This window comes from Eleutherodactylus coqui, chromosome 12 (genome assembly GCF_035609145.1).
Source record: "Eleutherodactylus coqui strain aEleCoq1 chromosome 12, aEleCoq1.hap1, whole genome shotgun sequence".
Taxonomy (NCBI): domain Eukaryota; kingdom Metazoa; phylum Chordata; class Amphibia; order Anura; family Eleutherodactylidae; genus Eleutherodactylus; species Eleutherodactylus coqui.
This window is the reverse complement of record NC_089848.1, coordinates 15,295,106-15,314,332: the sequence shown is the minus strand read 5'-3', so window position 1 is coordinate 15,314,332 and position 19,227 is coordinate 15,295,106. Positions and strand designations below refer to the sequence as shown.

The window sequence follows — 19,227 nt, the reverse complement described above, 5'->3', positions numbered from 1 at the left end:
TAGGAGGAGGAAATAACTTTGAAAGTCCAATTTTGAATAACTAATCCCTATGCTTATAGCGCCATGCAACGCATCGGTATATCACCTAGTTAATCATATACAGTAAGCTCCACATCCTGGTGGCTGCAGATAGCAAGAATTTTATTGTGTTTCAGAAGTCTGAGATGTGTGAGGGCCAACGGCAGGACCCTCTGATCACGAGAACAGGGCTACACTGTTGCTCTAATCATCCTGATCAGACTGCTGGAGAGTGCTGAACGCTTGTACTCTCCAGCAGTGGAAAGGAACAGAACGGCATTCACACGGGGGACTGATGCCTCATTCAAAACTAAAGACTTGGGACCCCCGTTCTTGTGATTGGTGGGGTGTATATACTGCTCACATACAGACCTTGACATATATTCTTTAAATATAAAACCAAGTCTACAGGGCTGCACTTTAGTTCCTCCCAGTCAACGTACCTGTCAGCTAGGTAATATAGTCTAAAGCCACCTTGCCTACTCAATAAATCTTACACAAATGCTGATTCGCTCCTTGGAGAGAAATAGACAAAGTTTCCCAGGATTATCCAGTGTGAAGCCTCCTGAATTGCTATATAGTTGGTGTCCTTTGTGTGCACCAGTTTAACCCCATCATTTATTTGGTTACTGCACTTTCAGACAATGTGATAACTAGCAAAAGTTCAAAATACTTTACCTAAAATGAAATTGTTGTGCAAAAAAATAAAATCTAAAACTCTAAAATACCCATCACTAAGGGCCACTTCCTTCTAACTTGCTGTCCACTGCCTGTTATCAAGTATAGCTCTAGTCTAGTAACTGAGACTCCACACAGGAAGTGGAGGATGTTCTCTCATGCTGTCCATAGAGGTCTATGAAGAGAAAAGGGTGAGGATTTGGCTGCAGCAGAGGGATAGAGACCTACAAAAACCTCACTGCTGCTAATAAGTGATTTACTATGTCACAACTACTGAAATCTGTGTGCATAAAAACAAAATTTCATGGAAAGCATGAAAAAACTATTTACATTTTTAAAAATGGCCAATTCTTTTCCTATATAACATTTCCTGAGGCATGGTTTGCAACTTCTCTGAGTTCTTATCACTATATTTAGCATTTACCATAATTTTCATTGAGGTGAATGTCACTAAAGAGGAGAGGAGGAATGGGGTATGAGTAAACAACATAGACAAATACTAATGGTGCTGTACACTGAACCTTTCTATCAGGGTGACTACCCACTAGCGTTTTTTTTACTGCAAAATTCGCAGCGTTTCTTTTTTCTGCAGCGGTCTTTGGGCTATGGGACATGTAAAGCTAAAATCGCAATCATGCAAAATCACGATTTTGCGTGATCGCGATTTTAACATTACAAGTCCCATAGACCCCTGTAGAAAAAAAAAAAAAACACTGCGAATTTCACAGTGAAATAAAACGACTAGTGGGTAGTCACCCTCACGGAAGTAATTTTCCATCAGGCCTCTATAATGCAGACAGGCAAAAAATTAGATTGCAATAAATGTGACTTACTTTTATCAAAGTTGATGACTCAAGCTATTGTTGAACATATTGTCCCAAGCTTGTACATTTCTTAAACGTGACAGTTAAATCATGATACATTTCTTAAATAGAAATAACAGCTTCTGTTTCATGGCTTCAGTTGTTTGTGCTGAAATACCAGATGGCTCGTCATGGCCTTGGCCCTGAATCTTTGCATCTGAAGTTAACAATACTCTGTATTTATTGGTAGAGCCAAGAATATCGAATGCATATTCTGGTGCTGTCTATGACTACTTTAATCTTATGTTCAAAAATTAATATATTAAAAAAATATGAAAAGATAGGCAGAACTATTTGTAATTAACACATACCTGTAATTTTAGATGGCTAATTAGAATAAGCTGTCATTTGTACCTTAGGAACAGCATTATTTCTGGCAATTAATGTGACTTGCATATCTAATTTTTAACCTGTTTTTACCCCTCTGCATGCTGTATATCCAACCATCAGTTTTTTTTCTGAGCTGGTGATAGAAGACTCAATACTATTATCTCTCCCATAGACAGCACACAGGGAGAAGGAGACCCTGCTCCTCTACTGTATCTCTGTGTAATCCACCCTCAGAAGCAGTATGGAACAATGTTATACAGCATTATTAAGCAGTGTATATGTTAATCCAGCTATGAGATGAGTAATAAAACCATTTCAGAAGGTGATCGAAGCGAGAAAAAAAGAAATGTGTAGGGCAGTAAATTTGTGGCACAGAGAGCAAGCTGGTGCGCTCTGGCCTAAGGAGCATGATGGTATAGAATACACTAGGTGCTGCCAGCCTAAAACGCTGGTCAACCGTAAGTCATGTATTCACCGAGTTTTGGCATGAACATTTTGGTAAAAGTTAATAAGGCACTGGTGCAACCTGTTGGGAAGTGATGCTTCCAGCAAATGTGTTCTGAGGTTCACAGACCTCTTCACCAGACAGCTGGATAGTTATACAATTTTATATTAATTCTTTGTTTTTTGTTTTAGAATGGTAGAGTTGAAAGGGACCTCCAGGGTTATCTGGTCCAACCCCCTGCTCAGCAGGTTCACTAAATCATCCCAGACAGATATTTGTCCAGCCTTTGTTTGAACACTTCCATTGAAGGAGAACTCACCACCTCCCGTGGTAACCTGTTCCACTCATTGATCACCCTCACTGTCAGAAAGTTTTTTCTGATATCTAATTTGTGTCTCCTCCCTTTCAGTTTTATCCCATTGCTTTTAGTCTTTGCAGCTATGAATTCATGAATGGGTGAGTGAGTGCTGGCTCTGATTGGCTGAGCACTGTGACCAATCAGAGGCAGCCCATTCAGCAGGTGGGGAATACTACAGAAAGCAGTTCAGCTGCAAAAAGGTGAGTATATACACTACCGTTCAAAAGTTTGGGGTCACCCAAACAATTTTGTGTTTTCCATGAAAAGTCACACTTATTCACCACCATGCGTTGTGAAATGAATAGAAAATAGAGTCAAGACATTGACAAGGTTAGAAATAATGATTTGTATTTGAAATAACATTGTTTTTACATCAAACTTTGCTTTCGTCAAAGAATCCTCCTTTTGCAGCAATTACAGCATTGCACACCTTTGACATTCTAGCTGTTAATTTGTTGAGGTAAGCTTGTGAAATTGCACCCCACGCTTCTAGAAGCATCTCCCACAAGTTGGATTGGTTGGATGGGCACTTCTGGCGTACCATACGGTCAAGCTGCTCCCACAACAGCTCAATGGGGTTCAGATCTGGTGACTGCGCTGGCCACTCCATTACCGATAGAATACCAGCTGCCTGCTTCTGCTGTAAATAGTTCTTGCACAATTTGGAGGTGTGTTTAGGGTCATTGTCCTGTTGTAGGATGAAATTGGTTCCAATCAAGCGCTGTCCACTGGGTATGGCATGGCGTTGCAAAATGGAGTGATAGCCTTCCTTATTCAGAATCCCTTTTACCCTGTACAAATCTCCCACCTTACCAGCACCAAAGCAACCTCAGACCATCACATTACCTCCACCATGCTTAACAGATGGCGTCAGGCATTCTTCCAGCATCTTTTCATTTGTTCTGCGTCTCACAAACGTTCTTCTTTGTGATCCAAACACCTCAAACTTGGATTCATCCGTCCACAACACTTTTTTCCAGTCTTCCTCTGTCCAATGTCTGTGTTCTTTTGCCCATCTTAATCTTTTTCTTTTATTGGCCAGTCTCAGATATGGCTTTTTCTTTGCCACTCTGCCCTGAAGCCCAAAATCCCACAGCCGCCTCTTCACTGTAGATGTTGACACTGGTGTTTTGCGGGTACTATTTAATGAAGATGCCAGTTGGGTACCTGTGAGGCGTCTGTTTCTCAAACTAGAGACTCTAATGTGCTTATCTTCTTGCTTAGTTGTGCAACGCGGCCTCCCACTTCTTTTTCTACTCTGGTTAGAGCCTGTTTGTGCTGTCCTCTGAAGGGAGTAGTACACACCGTTGTAGGAAATCTTCAATTTCTTAGCAATTTCTCGCATGAAATAGCCTTCATTTCTAAGAACAAGAATAGACTGTCGAGTTTCAGATGAAAGTTCTCTTTTTCTGGCCATTTTGAGCGTTTAATTGACCCCACAAATGTGATGCTCCAGAAACTCAATCTGCTCACAGGAAGGTCAGTTTTGTAGCTTCTGTAACGAGCTAGACTGTTTTCAGATGTGTGAACATGATTGCACAAGGGTTTTCTAATCATCAATTAGCCTTCTGAGCCAATGAGCAAACACATTGTACCATTAGAACACTGGAGTGATAGTTGCTGGAAATGGGCCTCTATTCACCTTTGTAGATATTGCACAAAAAACCAGGCATTTGCAGCTAGAATAGTCATTTACCACATTAGCAATGTATAGAGTGCATTTGTTTAAAGTTAGGACTAGTTTAAAGTTATCTTCATTGAAAAGTACAGTGCTTTTCCTTCAAAAATAAGGACATTTCAATGTGACCCCAAACTTTTGAACGGTAGTGTATATATTTTTTATTTTTTATACTTTTTTGGATGGTTTTCGGGGAAGGGCTTCAAATATAATTAATTCAAAAATTAATACAGCGCTTGCCGGCAGCCCATTGCTTTCAATGAAGCCGGCTGAATTGCTGGCTCCATTGATTTCAATGGGAGAACATCGTTCTTCTCTGCCACAGCTGTTACAGCTGTGGCAGAGGAGAACAATCTTTAGTATATGTTTTCAATGGGGTCGGCGCTGCTGCTGCCGGCCCCATTGAGCGCATATACAAGAACAACGATTTGCGCAGAACACAGTTACATGCGTTCTGTGAATCGTTGTGTCATATAATTCTCGGTACATCCGCATAAAAAACGACCATGTGGCCAATCCCATTGCAAAGCATTGGATATATACATCTGCAGATCGCAAGCGCATCTGCAAATCGTGCGAAAAAACACCCCTGCGACTAAGCCCTTAACCAATTCACCATTTTCATCTTGTAAGCATCCAATAGCATCTTTGCCTTTTCTTTTGCTTTTGACATACCCCCCTAAATCCTTTTTTTTTTGCTTTTGGCCTCTGTTGCAAGCCTCAATTCATTATTAGCTTTAGCTTTTCTGACACTTGCCCTACAGTTTCTGCAGACCGCATTATATTCTTCTTTAGATATTTCCCCCTCTTTCCATTTGATAAACATATTTTTCTTCGTTTTTAACATGTCTACGTTCTGTGTTCATCCATGCTGGTCTCTTTAAATGCTTCCCATTCTTCCTTCTTTTAGGGATTGTTAACGATTGTGCTTTGAGAATCTCATTTCACAATGTTTCCCAACCTTTTTGGACATTTCTGCCCTTAAGAACATCCAGCCATTGGATTCTTCATATCCTCTTTCAGAGTTCATTATAATCTGCCTTTCTGAAATCCAACCTTGAGGTCTGAGTTTTCTCAGATCTTCCTCCCCCTTTTATCCAAAATTCAACGATAGCATGATCACTGTCTCCTAAGGTCCCAGCCATTCTTACTTCCTCAACCATTCCCTCCATGTTGGTAAGAATTAGGTCCAAGAGAGCAGATCCCTTTGTTTTCTCTTCAACTTTTTGGAAGATGAAGTTGTCAGCAAGAGCAGATAAGAATTTGTTGGATCCATTACTTTTACCTGAGGGAGATTCCCAACAAATGTCTGGATAGTTAAAATCTCCCATAATCACTATATCTTGCTTTTTTGAGAGCTTGGCCATCTGATGTAGAAAGACTTAATCAAAATCGTCTGCTTTTCCAGGCAGCCTATAGTGTCCTTTCTGTTCTGCTCTCCTTGTTTTTGTACCCAAACAGTTTCTACAGAACTCCCATGCTCTAAAGCTTGAATCTCGATGGAGTTGAATATTTTCCTAACATACGACGCAACACCTCCTGCCCTTTTTTATGGTCTGGTTCTTATAAATAAGTTGTATCCCTCAAGCCTTGTATTCCAATCATGTGTATCATCCTACCAAGTTTCTGTGATGCCTATGACATCATATTCCTTTCCTGTGTTAGGAACTCCAATTCTCCTTGTTTGTTTCCCATGCTCTGTTCATTTGTGTAGAAACATTTTAGTTTGTGATCGGTATATCGTGCTCCTCTACTTTCCTTCAGATGTTTTTGTCTTTGTTCTTCATTTCCACTTCTAATAGCGATGTTCCAAAATGTATTAATAAGCTGTATATTTTTACCTGGCCTTTCACTTTCCTTCCCATATTGTTCAAATTTAAAGCTCTCCTAATAAGTGAAGCAAGGCACCCACCTAAAATGTGCTTACCTGTTTTTGTAAGGTGCAACCCGTCTCTAGCAAGCAGTCCATCATATAGGCAATTCACTCCATGGTCTAGAAATCCAAACCTTTGCTGACGGCACCATCGACGTAGCGAGTTGTTCACCTCTAGAATTCTGTTCCATCTTCTTATTCCATGGCCATCCACTGGCAGGATGGATGAGAAGACCACCTGTGCTCCTAGTTCCTTCACCTTCTTTTCAAGGTCTTCAAAGTCTATGCAGATAGTTGCATGATCCTTTTTTGCAGTGTCATTTCTCCCTACATGTATTAGTAAGAATGGGTGGAATTCCTCCTGGTCTGGTGTAAAAGGAAGGCCTCACAATTAATGCTGCCAGTTCTCCCATTCCAAAGAGGTCTTCAAAACTCAAAATGCGCTATTTGCTGGTTCTAAATAAAGTTTCTTTGATCTATTTGTGACAGTACTGTGACAGTAACAAAGGGGCACACTTTACGTCTAGAAGAAAAAAAGTTCCATTACCAACACAGAAGGGGATTCTTTACTGTAAAGGTAGTGGGACTATAGAACTCTCTGTCTGAGGATGTGGTGATGACAAATTCAATACAGTACAAGAGGGTCCTGATGCCTTTTTTAAGTGATATTAATGATTATAACATATAATATTGTAACTTCAGGATGGTCAGTGATCCGGGATTATTCTGATAGATAGATTGAAGGAATTTTTCCCCTTAACCCTTTGAGTGGCAGGTTTCTTACCACCCTGTCGTGCCCACCAGGGCAGGTTTTAAAAATGGTTTATTCATTTCAACTAATTTTGCAGTCACAATTGAAGAGCCATAACTTTTTCATTTTTCCATTGACACAGACATACGAGGGCTTGTTTTTTGCGGGACAAGTTGTACTTTTTGATGGCATCATTTTTGGGCATATATAATGTATTGCATATCTTTGGAAAAAAATTTGTAGGGAGATTGGGGGAAAAAAAGAAATTCTGCCATTTGTTTTTTTGATTTCATTTTTACGGCGTTCAGCGTGCAGAATAATGGATGTGATAACATTATTCTCTGAGTCAACATGATTCCGGCAATACCAAGTTTATACAGTTTTTTTTATGTTTTGCTATTTTTGTACATTTAAAAGCCGTATTATTTTTTTTCCCATTGCCAGAGCTCTAGAAGGGCTTATTTTTTGCGGGATAAACTTTAGTCTTCATTTATTTAATTTTTTGGAACATGTAAAATTTTGATCGCTTTTTATTTCATTTTTCCTAGTGGCAAGATTAACAAAATCTGTAATTCTGGCATGTTTTTGATTTAGATTATTCACTGCATTCTCTGAGCAGTATAAATAATAAATTAAAGTAATTCTACAGGCCAGAACGATTATGCCAATACCAAATTGAAATAGTTTTTTTTTTTCGGCAACTTTTTCACAGTTTAAAAAAAAAAAAGTAATAAAGGTTTAAATCGCCCTCCTTTTGCCATATCTATAATAAAAAAATCTAAATCATAAAAAAGAAAAATACATATTTGGTATCGCCGCGTCTGTAAAAGTCTGATCTATCAAAGTAGGGCATTATTTACTCCTCACGGTGAACATAGTCTGAAAAAAAAATAAAGAACGCCACAAATGCACTTTTTCAGTCACCCTGTCTCCCAGAAAAAATGCAATAAAAAGCGATCAAAAAGTTGTATGTATTCCGAATTAGTACTACTGTAAATTACAGGACATCCTACAAAAAATAAGCCCTTGCTCAAGTACATCGACGGAATAATAAAAAAGTTATTGCGCTTAGAAGATGCAGCAAAAAATAATTTAAAAAAATTAAATGTCTTTGAAAAAAAAATACAAGTACTACAGCAAACAAAAACTATACACGTTTGATATCGTAGTAATCGTACTGACCCATAGAATAAAGTTATCAGGTCATTTTTGTTGCAGTTTGTGCGCCGTAGAAACAAAACACACTGAAAGATGGCAGAATGTCTTTTTTTTCATTTCACTCCACTTAGAATTTTTTAAAAGTTTTTCAGTACATTATATGGTACTTTAAATAGCACCATTAAAAAATACAACTCGTCCTGCAAAAAACAAGCCCTCATACAGTGACGTCGATGAATAAATAAAGGAGTTATGATTTTTTAAACTGGGGGAGGAAAAAAAGAAAAGGGGGAAAAAAGAAAAAAAGGCGGTAAATAATGCCTTCTCTATTTCATTACGACACAGGGATACCACATGTGTAATTTTGTTTTTAATTTTTTACAAAGTAAAGGGAGAAAGGTGTTTTTATTTTTTTAATAATTTAACTTTTTTTAAAATTTTTGTCCCTTTAGGGGACTTCCACAGAGACCCATCAGGACCCCCTGATCACATTCCGGGGGTCCGATGATGACAGCCCTTTAAATGCTGCAGTTGCATAGACTGCAGCATTTAAAGGGTTAACACAACAGAGATCGGAGGTTTTCTCCATTCTCTGCTGTGTAAGAGCTGGTGCCCGGCTATCCTCTGACAGATGGAGCCCCCTCCTTCTGTCAGCCCTTTACATGCTGTGGTCGTATAGAGCACGGCATGTAAAAGGTTAACACAGCAGAGATCTGAGGTTTTCTCCATTCTCTACTGTGTAGAGCTGGTGCCTGGCTATCCTCTGACAGCCAAGCACCAGCTCTCCCTGCCACAGCGTCCATCGGCTGGCTTCTGACAAGCCAATGGTCTCTATGGCAACCTGTAAACACAGCAGTGCAGGACTTTGAAAATAGAAGCGTGAGATTGCCGGCAGATCGGCAATATCTTCCCGCTTATGTTTTTTAAAGTCCTTCACTGCTCTGTGTGGGTCCGTGCAGGCAGAGCACACTGCCACAGCTTATGGCAGTGTGCTCTGCAGCTCCCATAGTGAAACATAGCCCAGAAATCTTCTGGGCTATATCACTATGGGCAGTGGAGCTCGTCCCGGAAAATTTCCGGGCGTGCCACTCAAGGGGTTAAATGGGAAAAATTGGCTTCTACTTCATTGGGGTTTTTTTTGCATTCCTCTGGATTAGAGATGAGCGAGCACGCTCGTTTAAGGCTGATACTCGAGCAAGCATCGGTCTTCTCAAGTAACTGATTACTTGTCCCAGCAAATGCGGGGGGGGGGGGGGCGGCGGGGGAGAGCAGGGTGGGATCGGGGGGGGGGGGGGGGGGAGTGAGAGAGATCACTCTCTCTCACCCCACCCCTCACACTTGCCTGGATGAGGGACGAGCAATCAGTTACTCGAGAAGACTGATGCTCGCTCGAGTATCAGCCTTGAATGAGCGTGCTCGCTCATCTCTACTCTGGATCAACCTTGGGAGGTAATAGACTGACCTGGATGGACATATGCCTTTTTTGGCCTTACATACTATGGTACTATGTATTTTACACTTCAGTTTGAAGTCCATTTAAAAACATTACTTGCTAACTAGTTGCACCAGTGCCTTATTAACTTTTACCCTGATGTTCAAGCCAGATCAGTGAAGTTGGGAAAAAAGCATTTTTGTCTAATAAGATATACAGTATTACAAAATTTTGAATTTTTGCTTGTACTCCTGATTTTTGTAAAGTTTATTGAAATGACAGTGCCCATTTACAGTAACTACTTCAACATCAAAATATATTGAGCCTTAACGAAACTGTGGTAGTGCATATAGAGAGCTGCTGCAAAGAGCAATTCTCCTTTTCCATAATCTGTAGTACCCCAGAGTTGGGTATTCTAGCACTTTCTGTGTTGACTATTGTCTTGGAATCAGGTTTAAGTGTGATGTATAGTACAGTAAGTGTTAAAAGTTATGATGTTATTGTTCATATTTCTCCACAGTAATCTTTGTTTTGGCTATATTCTCCAACTTCTGGTGTTTACAGGTCACCTAGCAATAATCAGGGGAGTGGCTAGCTAGGCTTAGCAAAGAGTAGATAGCCTGTGATTGGCAGCCTAGATCCCCATTACAGGTTGAACTAGTGTGGCAGTATTAAAAAAGAGAGTGGGCGGAGGTAAGCAAGTCTTCCAAGTGCAGAACTAGACTTGAGCTTGAGAGAGGTCGGGGAGGAACAAGGAGTAAGCCAGTCTGGTGGTGGAACGGTTGACCCGAGCGGGAGGCCCGCTGTGATGGGGGAGATCACAGGGAAAGCAAGATGGACATCATGGGTGCCTCTACGATCTCTCCCGCCAGTGGTGCGAGCTTGGCCTAGCTCAGTCGCTCGCAGTGAACAGTAACGTAGCATTAAAAAATATAAATGTCACATAACACCAGCACCTCTTCTAGACTGTTATTCATATGGCAAGAAATAAAGAGTCCACAGTCCGATAATGAGTTTTCCAGAAAAATAACTGGAGGTTATAGTACATTGTGCAGAATTAACAATCTTCTTTACAGATTTTCACTTCTCTTCCACACCTTGAATATCACGCGCTTACTAGGAGACATTCTTCCCTCTGAACTGCAGACGTCTTCACTCTCAGTTATCTGATAGACCTTCAATTGGGTATGCACTCCTGACTCAGTAACAACATTCAATCAAGTTTATCATTTTGTTCTCTGGCTTTTTAAGTTGCTTCTCTTCTTTTTGTCGTGACAGGATACCCTTTACTCTACACCTAGCTCAGTGCAGGAACATCCACCACCTCCGACTACATTTTCTCCACTCTCCCTCACTAAACTCTGCCTCTTAACTACTCAAGTCTTTCAATCACCTAACTCATGCAGTTAAATGGGCACACACACAGTATTCACTCACAACAGTCATCCACACCTTCGGGCCATTACAGTTGGAAGTGGAACACTGAAGTGTAGGTAACCAAGGACAAGTTGTTCTAAAGAGTTAGCAGTGGAGAGATACCGAGAGAGAAGGAAAGGCGTTTGGCCAGGAGAGAACTGCAGCAAGAAGCTAGTCCAGACAAGCAAGCCAGAAATATTCAGCTCTTTGTAATCCCAGTCAGATAATCAAAGCTGGAGTGTAAAGTCAGGTGGACAAGAAGAGGAATTTAAACCCTCACCTCCCAAGTCTAATCCAAGTGTTTTTCTAATGTCAAATTGTCTTAATCTACTTCAAGTAACTGTAATGCAAGTTGTGTAACTGCCACCAAATAAAGAACTCTCTCTCTCTCCCTGCCAATAAAGTGTTAATGTGTTTTACCAGCTAAATCCTGCTTCCTGGAGTAATTTCCCACCATCTACACAATCTGCACTGAGGTACCACACTACATACTCCAGGCAAGGACTTATACACCCATTTTAGTTTAGTTCGCCACTTTTTGTATTTATTATTTTTGTTCAGAATGGGTCCCTACCTGAATACGGACTGCGTTTCAACCCAAGTCTCCCATATCAAAAACAGCATTCTTAGCCATTACATAGACAGATACACATAGTATCAGCTCTACATCAACCATACAGAGTAATATACACCTTTACCTTCCAGATCTTTTTTCCAGTGAATAGCAATGCTGAGGAATAAGATGTATATTCTACATCCACCATCCAGAGATGTAACTTTACTGCTCATTTACCCAGTAGTGTTATACATTGTGTTCATGAATAAAACATGAGCTCCCATCTATGAATACATAACATATTACTGCCAACGCCACAGCCATCAGAGTAGTAACAGCTGGAGGGAAAAGGCTGCGGGGCTGGGCTGTGCTCTTCTGAGGTTACAACTGTGCCTGCTCCTGACTTCCCGTCCAGCTCATAAATATTCAGGAGGTTGAGACTGGATGGTCAGGACAGGAAGCTGGGAGCCCTGACCATTGTCATTACATCAGAGGAAGTCTCATTAATCAGGACAGCAGGGGTCATGTGACACCCTGATTGAGGCACAAGCACTCATTTAACATAAAGAAAAGGCATTACTGAATGCTTCGCTGAGGCTGGCTGCGTTGAAAGGTTAGAAATCTGTAAAGTCCTGGAATACTCCTTTAATGAAAACTAATTTTCATTTGTTCTAATGATTAATATACAAAATCATTTTTAATTCTGGTCATAAAATTATCTTTGACTAACAAAAACAATGAAACTGGATCCACATATCATGTATTTTCCAGCATATGGACTGCAGCAAGCTCAAATGATATCCAACATATATTCAATATAATTTTAGGCTGCTTTAAAAGTCTTACCTACAATCATGTGGTTGCATACATCACAAAAAGTGGGCTTCCTAAATACGTGCTCCTGAAAAACATGTGCCTTGCTGTCAGGTGGCTGTGGGACTTTGGTAGGGGTTGAAGGCTGAGTCTCTGAGCTTTGGATCTGGCTGGAGTGCGTTGGACTACCTTCTGGCTCCAAATCTACTTGAAATTTCATTTCGCTATTAGTTCTTTGGAAAAAGTTGTCAGCACTTTTACTCCGCACACTCTTGGTCTTGAATGACAGTGATTTCTTAAGTTTCTGCAGCTGCAAACAATAAAGAAAGATTTGAAAATCAGACATTTGCCTATTAGATTTAAACATTGGTGTCTACAGTATAAATTACTTAATGGGAAGCTGAGCACTCATGTCCTTGTATATTTCACCATTCCTGTCTGCTACTGCTGATCCTAAGAGCCCATTTTTTCCTCTCTCTATAGGAAGTGCCCTTCCCTTTTACACTTCATTGTACACTCTGCTGCTATTATAATGACTTGACACAAGTTTGTGACACATTAGATCATTTCCAAATTGAAAACTGTATTGAAAATATGCATAAGTAAGATGCTCGATAAATATGGAGAATATGCTGCACCATCTTAAAAGCCACATCATTCTGCTGGTAGTTTTCCTTTAACGAGTGACTCCAGTGAGAATGGTCTTCTGACAAATCATAGGTATATACAGTGGTGCCTTGTAAGTCAAATCAATTTTTTCCCATTGAAATGAATGGATAATATACATACATACATACTATACACAGATATATACACACCCAGTATATACACATATACAGACACACATATACACATACCCCGGGGCCCGGCCCAGTTCTTCCTTGATAGCAGCAGCACAGGCAGATACAGTGGACGCCGTTCAGCAGAAGGCAGGGACAGCACATTATGACATCATCACTGTGCCCTGTCGGCCCATGTGACTGCCTCCCTCTTTCTCCCCCACTGCTCTTCTCTAGTTCTTCTCGGGCTGGCCGCACTGCCTGCCCTGTGATCGCTGCGGTGCTGCAGGCAGAGCGGCCAACTTGTAATGCCCTAATTGTGCATATCTGTACGGCAGAGAGCGGCCTCGGGGCCCCCTGAGCACAGGGGCCAGGTCGCCACCGCAACCCCAGCGACCCCTCACAGTACGCCTATGGGCTTAAACACATGGGCGGATTTTTGTCCCATTTTGTTGACCTGATTACTGGACGAAAGAAAACCATTCATTTCAATGGTTTTCTTTTCACTATCCGGATTATCAGCCCTATCTTTTTCGCACATAGTTTTTCTATATGCAAGAAAGTGGAGACCACCGTGCAGAGATACTTCAATAAGTGAGTGTCTGTGGAGAGGTTGCCCCTTCCCCTTCCAGGAGTGGTACCATACAGATAACGAGAACTGTAGGGCCAATATCATCCTGAGTTTCATCTTTGAGAGTGAGTCCCCTTCCTAGGAGCGGTATCATACAGATAACGAGGACCATAGGACCGGCATCATCCTGAGTTCCCTCCCTGGCCCCCCTTCTTCTGTCTTGCCTGCACCGGTGTGTTTTATACATCCAATGTTAAATTTTCAAGTAAAGTTTTGCCAGCCCCTGACCGTTCCCAGAGACTAAGATACTTAAATACTACATTGTGTGTAGACTCTCTTTATTTTCTGCCGAGGTTCATTCCGGTAAGTGAGGAACTGTGGGGTTATTTGACAACCTGAAACTCCACCACATATATATAGGCCTCCTAGGGGTCTCCAGAAGCGGCCTAGGGATACTCAGGCCGAGGTCCAGCGCTAGTTTTGCCCTGGGTTCTATCCCCAATGCAATAAACTGCATGGGGAAGGAAACTAGGATGTAACTTGGGTGGCACCATACGGGAGAATATGAGACTTAATCCTCTGCCTCACATAGATTCCATTCTGTTAGTCTTTTACACTGGACAGGAAATACATACACAGTTGCAATCAAAATTATTCAACTCTCATTGCAAATTTGGTTAATTTGGCAAATTTACAAACTTTATTTTGTGGGATTAAAAGAGGGCTATTGTAGCATGCAAACCCAAGAATATTAGTGTACTGGAGGTAGTGATGAGCGAACGTACTTGTTTAGGGCTATTTCGCAATCGAGCATCGCTTTTTTCGAGTAACTGCCTACTCGGGTGAAAAGATTCGGGGGACGCCGGGGGCGGCGTGGTGGAGCGGGAGGTCGCAGTGAGGAACAGCTCTCTCTCCCCCCCCCCCCACTCCCCTCTGCAACCCCCCGCTGAGCCCCGGCGCTCCCCAAATCTTTTTCACCCGAGTAGGCAGTTACTCGGAAAAAGCGATGCTCGATTGCGAAATAGCCCTAAACGAGTATGTTCGCTCATCTCCAGCTGGAGGCCATCGTCCATGAGGAATGGGCTAAGATTCGCTGGTGTCTATATACAGATTTGAAGCAGGTCATAAAAGCAAAAAAAGTCGAATGATTCTGAGACTGCAGGAGTAATTAAGGCTACCTGTCCACGGCTGAGGCGGAATATCGCTAGCGGTATTCCGCCGCAGGGGAGCAGGGGGGAGAACTAACAGGTCTCCGTGGCGAGCCTATCTAATAGATAGGCTCACCGTGGAAAATCACGGCAAATTGCAGCATGCCGCGATTTGAATCCCGCGAGGAGAGAATCGCTATGTTTCTCCGCTCGTGGACGTTGGGCTGCGCTTTCAATAGTTAGCCTATGGAAAGTGTGTCGCGCGAGGTCAGCGGGCGATTTATCACCTTAAATCTCACAATGACAACTCGCCTGTGGACAGCCAGCCTAAGGCCACCTGCACACGGGCACACTGAAAGCCTGCATAGGAGTGCATTACAATACGCACAAACCGTGGTATGTCCTATTTCTGTGCGGGGCTCTGCGAGCCCCGCACAGAAACGTCCCTCGCCCGGCCGCCGGCTCCGGTCTGCGCATGCGCCAGCTGCCCGGCAGCCGGGACACATGAAAGAGCCAGGGCCGCTGGGCGCAGGTGAGTACGCGCTCGTCCCTGCAGGCGCTCGGGTCGGGTCCCGCGGCGAGAATTCTTGCCGCCGGATCCGACCTGCTCGTCTGCAGGCGGCCTTAAAGTAACATTTTGTACCTGAATTTGTTAAACACTCTGCAAAAAAAACATCAAGCACCTAACAGAACTTATCATTTTGCTGCAAAACTTATTCAGTCATACAAATGATTAGAGTTGTGGTGTGATTAGATGAATGATGAAGTCTGCACGATCCTGCAGTGGCAGCCGGCTGTAACTGACAGCCGACCTCCCGCTGCAAACAACGAGGATACCTCTGTGAATTCATCGACATTCTGTAATGTAGTTGCAGAGGGCGAATGGGTTGCCATGGCAACCTGACACCATACCGGATGCCTGTGATCACTATTTGTGAGCTGTAATGCACTGCAGTACAGACGTAACAATCACAGTTTATATGGTTCAAGTACCCTACAGGCATATAAAACATAAAAATCTAAATTTTTGCAATTAAAAAAAACATATATTTGATATCATCATATCCATAATGATCTGTGCAATAAATTGAGCCCGCTATTTTTCCTGCACAGCAAAATCGTAAAGAAACCTAAAAAAAAAAAAAAAAAAAAAAGAACAAATGCTTATTTTGTTCATTTTGCCTCCCCCCAAAAATGCAATAAAAGTGATCAAAAGAGCAGGATGTACCCTAAAATTCTAACAATAAAAACAACAGCTTGTCACACAAAAACAAGCCCTCACAGAGCTCCATCCATGGAAAAGCAAAAAAGTTATGGGACTGAATACAACAATGTAAAAATAAAAAATTTCAAAGCCCTCTTTAACTCTTTTTATCGTATTCCCCATCACCACATCCTCAGGCAGTTCCACACTCTCACTGCTTTTACAGTAGAGAACTTATACCTTGTGTAGAAACCTTTCTTCCTCTAGACAGAGAGTATACCTCCTTGTTAGGCCTTAGTCACACGGACGTTTTTTCACGCGATTTGCGGATCGCATGATGGATGCGCATCCGCAAATCGCGTGACCGGGGCCGAAAAATCACCCGAAAACACTGCTCCTAGCCGCATTTCAATAGAAACGGCCGGAGCAGTTCAGCGCTGTCCAGCGCATTGAATTCAATGGAGCCAGCAATACAGCCAGCTCCATTGAAAGCAATGGGCTGCGGGTGATCTCACGATGAATTTTCGGGAAGGGCTTAAAAATATAAGCCCTTCCCGGAAATTCATCCAGAAATGTGTAAAAACAAAAAAAATATATATACTAACCTGGTCTCAGCTGTCATTCAGCTGAGAGCTGCCCCTGATTGGTCCCTGCGCTGAGCCAATCACAGCAGCACTCACTCACCCATTCATGAATTCATGAATGGGTAAGTGAGAGCTGCCTCTGATTGGTGAGGCTGTGACCAATCAGAGGCAGCTCATTTAGCAGGCAGGGATTTTAAATCCCCGGCTGCTGAATACTACTCAGAGCAGTTCAGGAGAACTGCCGGCTGGCCGCGCTGAACTCCGTCTGCCGGGACCAGGTGAGTATATATATATTTTTTGTTTTTACACATTTCTGGATGAATTTCAGGGAAGGGCTTATATTTTTAAGCCCTTCACGAAAATTCATCATGCGATTGCCCGCAGCCCATTGCTTTCAATGGAGCCGGCTGTATTGCCAGCTCCATTGAATTCAATGGGCAAACATCATTCTTCTCTTCCACAGCTGTTACAGCTGTGGCAGAGGAGAATGATTTGTCTACTATATGTTCTCAATGGGGTCGGCGCTGCTGCCGCCGGCCCCATTGGGCGCATATAGAAAAGAGAACAGGAATCACAGATAGGTGCGATCTGCGATTTCTGTTCTATAATTTATCGGACGAGCGCATAAAAAGTGCTCATGTGTCCAATACCATTGCAAAGCAATGGTTTTATAAAATCGCTGGACGCATGCGCATGCGCAAATCGCGCGAAAAAACGCCCGTCTGACTGAGGCCTTACTGTCACAGTCTTGGGTATAAATAGATGATGGGAGAGATGTCTGTACTTTTCACTGATATATCTATACCTAGTTATTAGAGGGCCCCGCTGTCACAGTCCTGGGTATAAATAGATGATGGGAGAGATCTCTGTATTGTCCCCTGATATATTATACACAATTATTAGAGCGCCCCCTTGTTACAGTCCTGGGTATAAACAGATGGGAGAGATCTCTGTACTGACCCCTGGTTTATCTATACATAGTTATTAAGCCGCCCCCTTGTTACAGTCCTGGGTATAAATAGATGGGAGAGATCTCTGTATTGTCCACTGATATATTTATACATAATTATTAGAGTGCCCCCTTGGTACAGTCCTGGGTATAAATAGATGATGGGAGAGATCTCTGTACTGACCCCTGATATATCTATACATAGTTATAGGAGCACCCCCTTGTTACAGTCCTGGGTATAAATAGATGATGGGAGAGATCTCTGTACTGACCCCTCATATATCTATACATAGTTATTAAGCCGCACCCTTGTTACAGTCCCAGGTATAATAGATAATTGGAGAGATCTCTGTATTGTTCCCTGTTATATTATACATAGTTATTAAGCCACCCCCTTGTTACTGTCCTGGGTATAAATAGATGGGAGAGATCTCTGTACTGACCCCTGATATATCTATACATAGTTATTACGCCGCCCCCTTGTTACAGTCCCGGGTATAAAAGATAATTGGAGAGATCTCTGTATTGTTCCCTGTTATATTATACATAGTTATTAAGCCACCCCCTTGTTACTGTCCTGGGTATAAATAGATGGGAGAGATCTCTGTACTGACCCCTCATATATCTATACATAGTTATTACGCCGCCCCCTTGTTACAGTCCCGGGTATAATAGATAATTGGAGAGATCTCTGTATTGCCCCCTGTTATATTATACATAGTTATTAGGTCGTCCCTCAGACGTCTTTTTTCTAAACTAAATGATCATCTCTCTGGGTATTGTAGTCCGTCCATTCTGTTAATTTTCTTTAGTTGCCCATCTTTGTGGTTACGGCACTAGCAACGGTGACCCAATTAGAGTATGTACCATTTATAACCCCCCTCTACATTCTATCACTGATCAGTTACTTCTCCACTTACACACATTCTCACCCAGACCAAGCATTCCTATTTTATATATCAACCCAGCATTAGCATCAAACGCTTTGAAAAAGTCCAGATGCACAAGATCCAGTCTAGAACTCACCTTATCGTAGAAGCTGATCAGGTTGGTTTGACAGGAGCAATCTCTTATTTACATTAGATTCTCTTTTGATGCTGTTTAACCAACATTCATCCAATGCCTTTAGCTCACTTTTAGAATACTTTTGTAAACTTCGGGATTAGTAAAGGATTATTATTTGGGATTATTTTCCTTTTGAGTTTGCATGCATCTCTTAGAATGACAGTTATAAGTCAAAAGTATAGAATAAAACGTCTTCATAGCAACATAAGGCTTGATAAATAAAAGATAAAAGTCACGTTCACTTTGCTCCTAAAATGGCTTTTCTAGCGGCCTGGCAGGGGATGTAGCAATCAAACCTAATTAGTGCATCTAAGAAGGAAAAATTATAGAATCATGAAGTGTCTAGAATGACATTCATTATTGATTTGACATGTGCTGTAATTTAGAATGGTTGCATCAAGCCAATTACATTGCGTCTTTTATCTTATGTTTCCCAGATGCTTGCTACAAGAGAAGACATCTTCCCTTCTGCCATAATCAGCTTTCAATGTATATCTCAGCCCCCAACCTAAATGGTTACTTATTTAACTTTAAAATGCGCTTGATGCCGCTATCTGC

General features: G+C 41.8%; 1 protein-coding gene across 1 annotated transcript in view; it reads right to left on the bottom strand.

The window, feature by feature from the left end:
• The window catches only part of STAC (SH3 and cysteine rich domain), a 361,279-nt gene that overhangs the window by 245,707 nt on the left and 96,345 nt on the right, over positions 1 to 19,227 (bottom strand). The window contains exon 2 of the mRNA XM_066585075.1: positions 12,403 to 12,679. Coding sequence (XP_066441172.1) covers positions 12,403 to 12,679 — 277 coding nt within the window. The remainder of the gene's footprint in view (positions 1 to 12,402; positions 12,680 to 19,227) is intronic.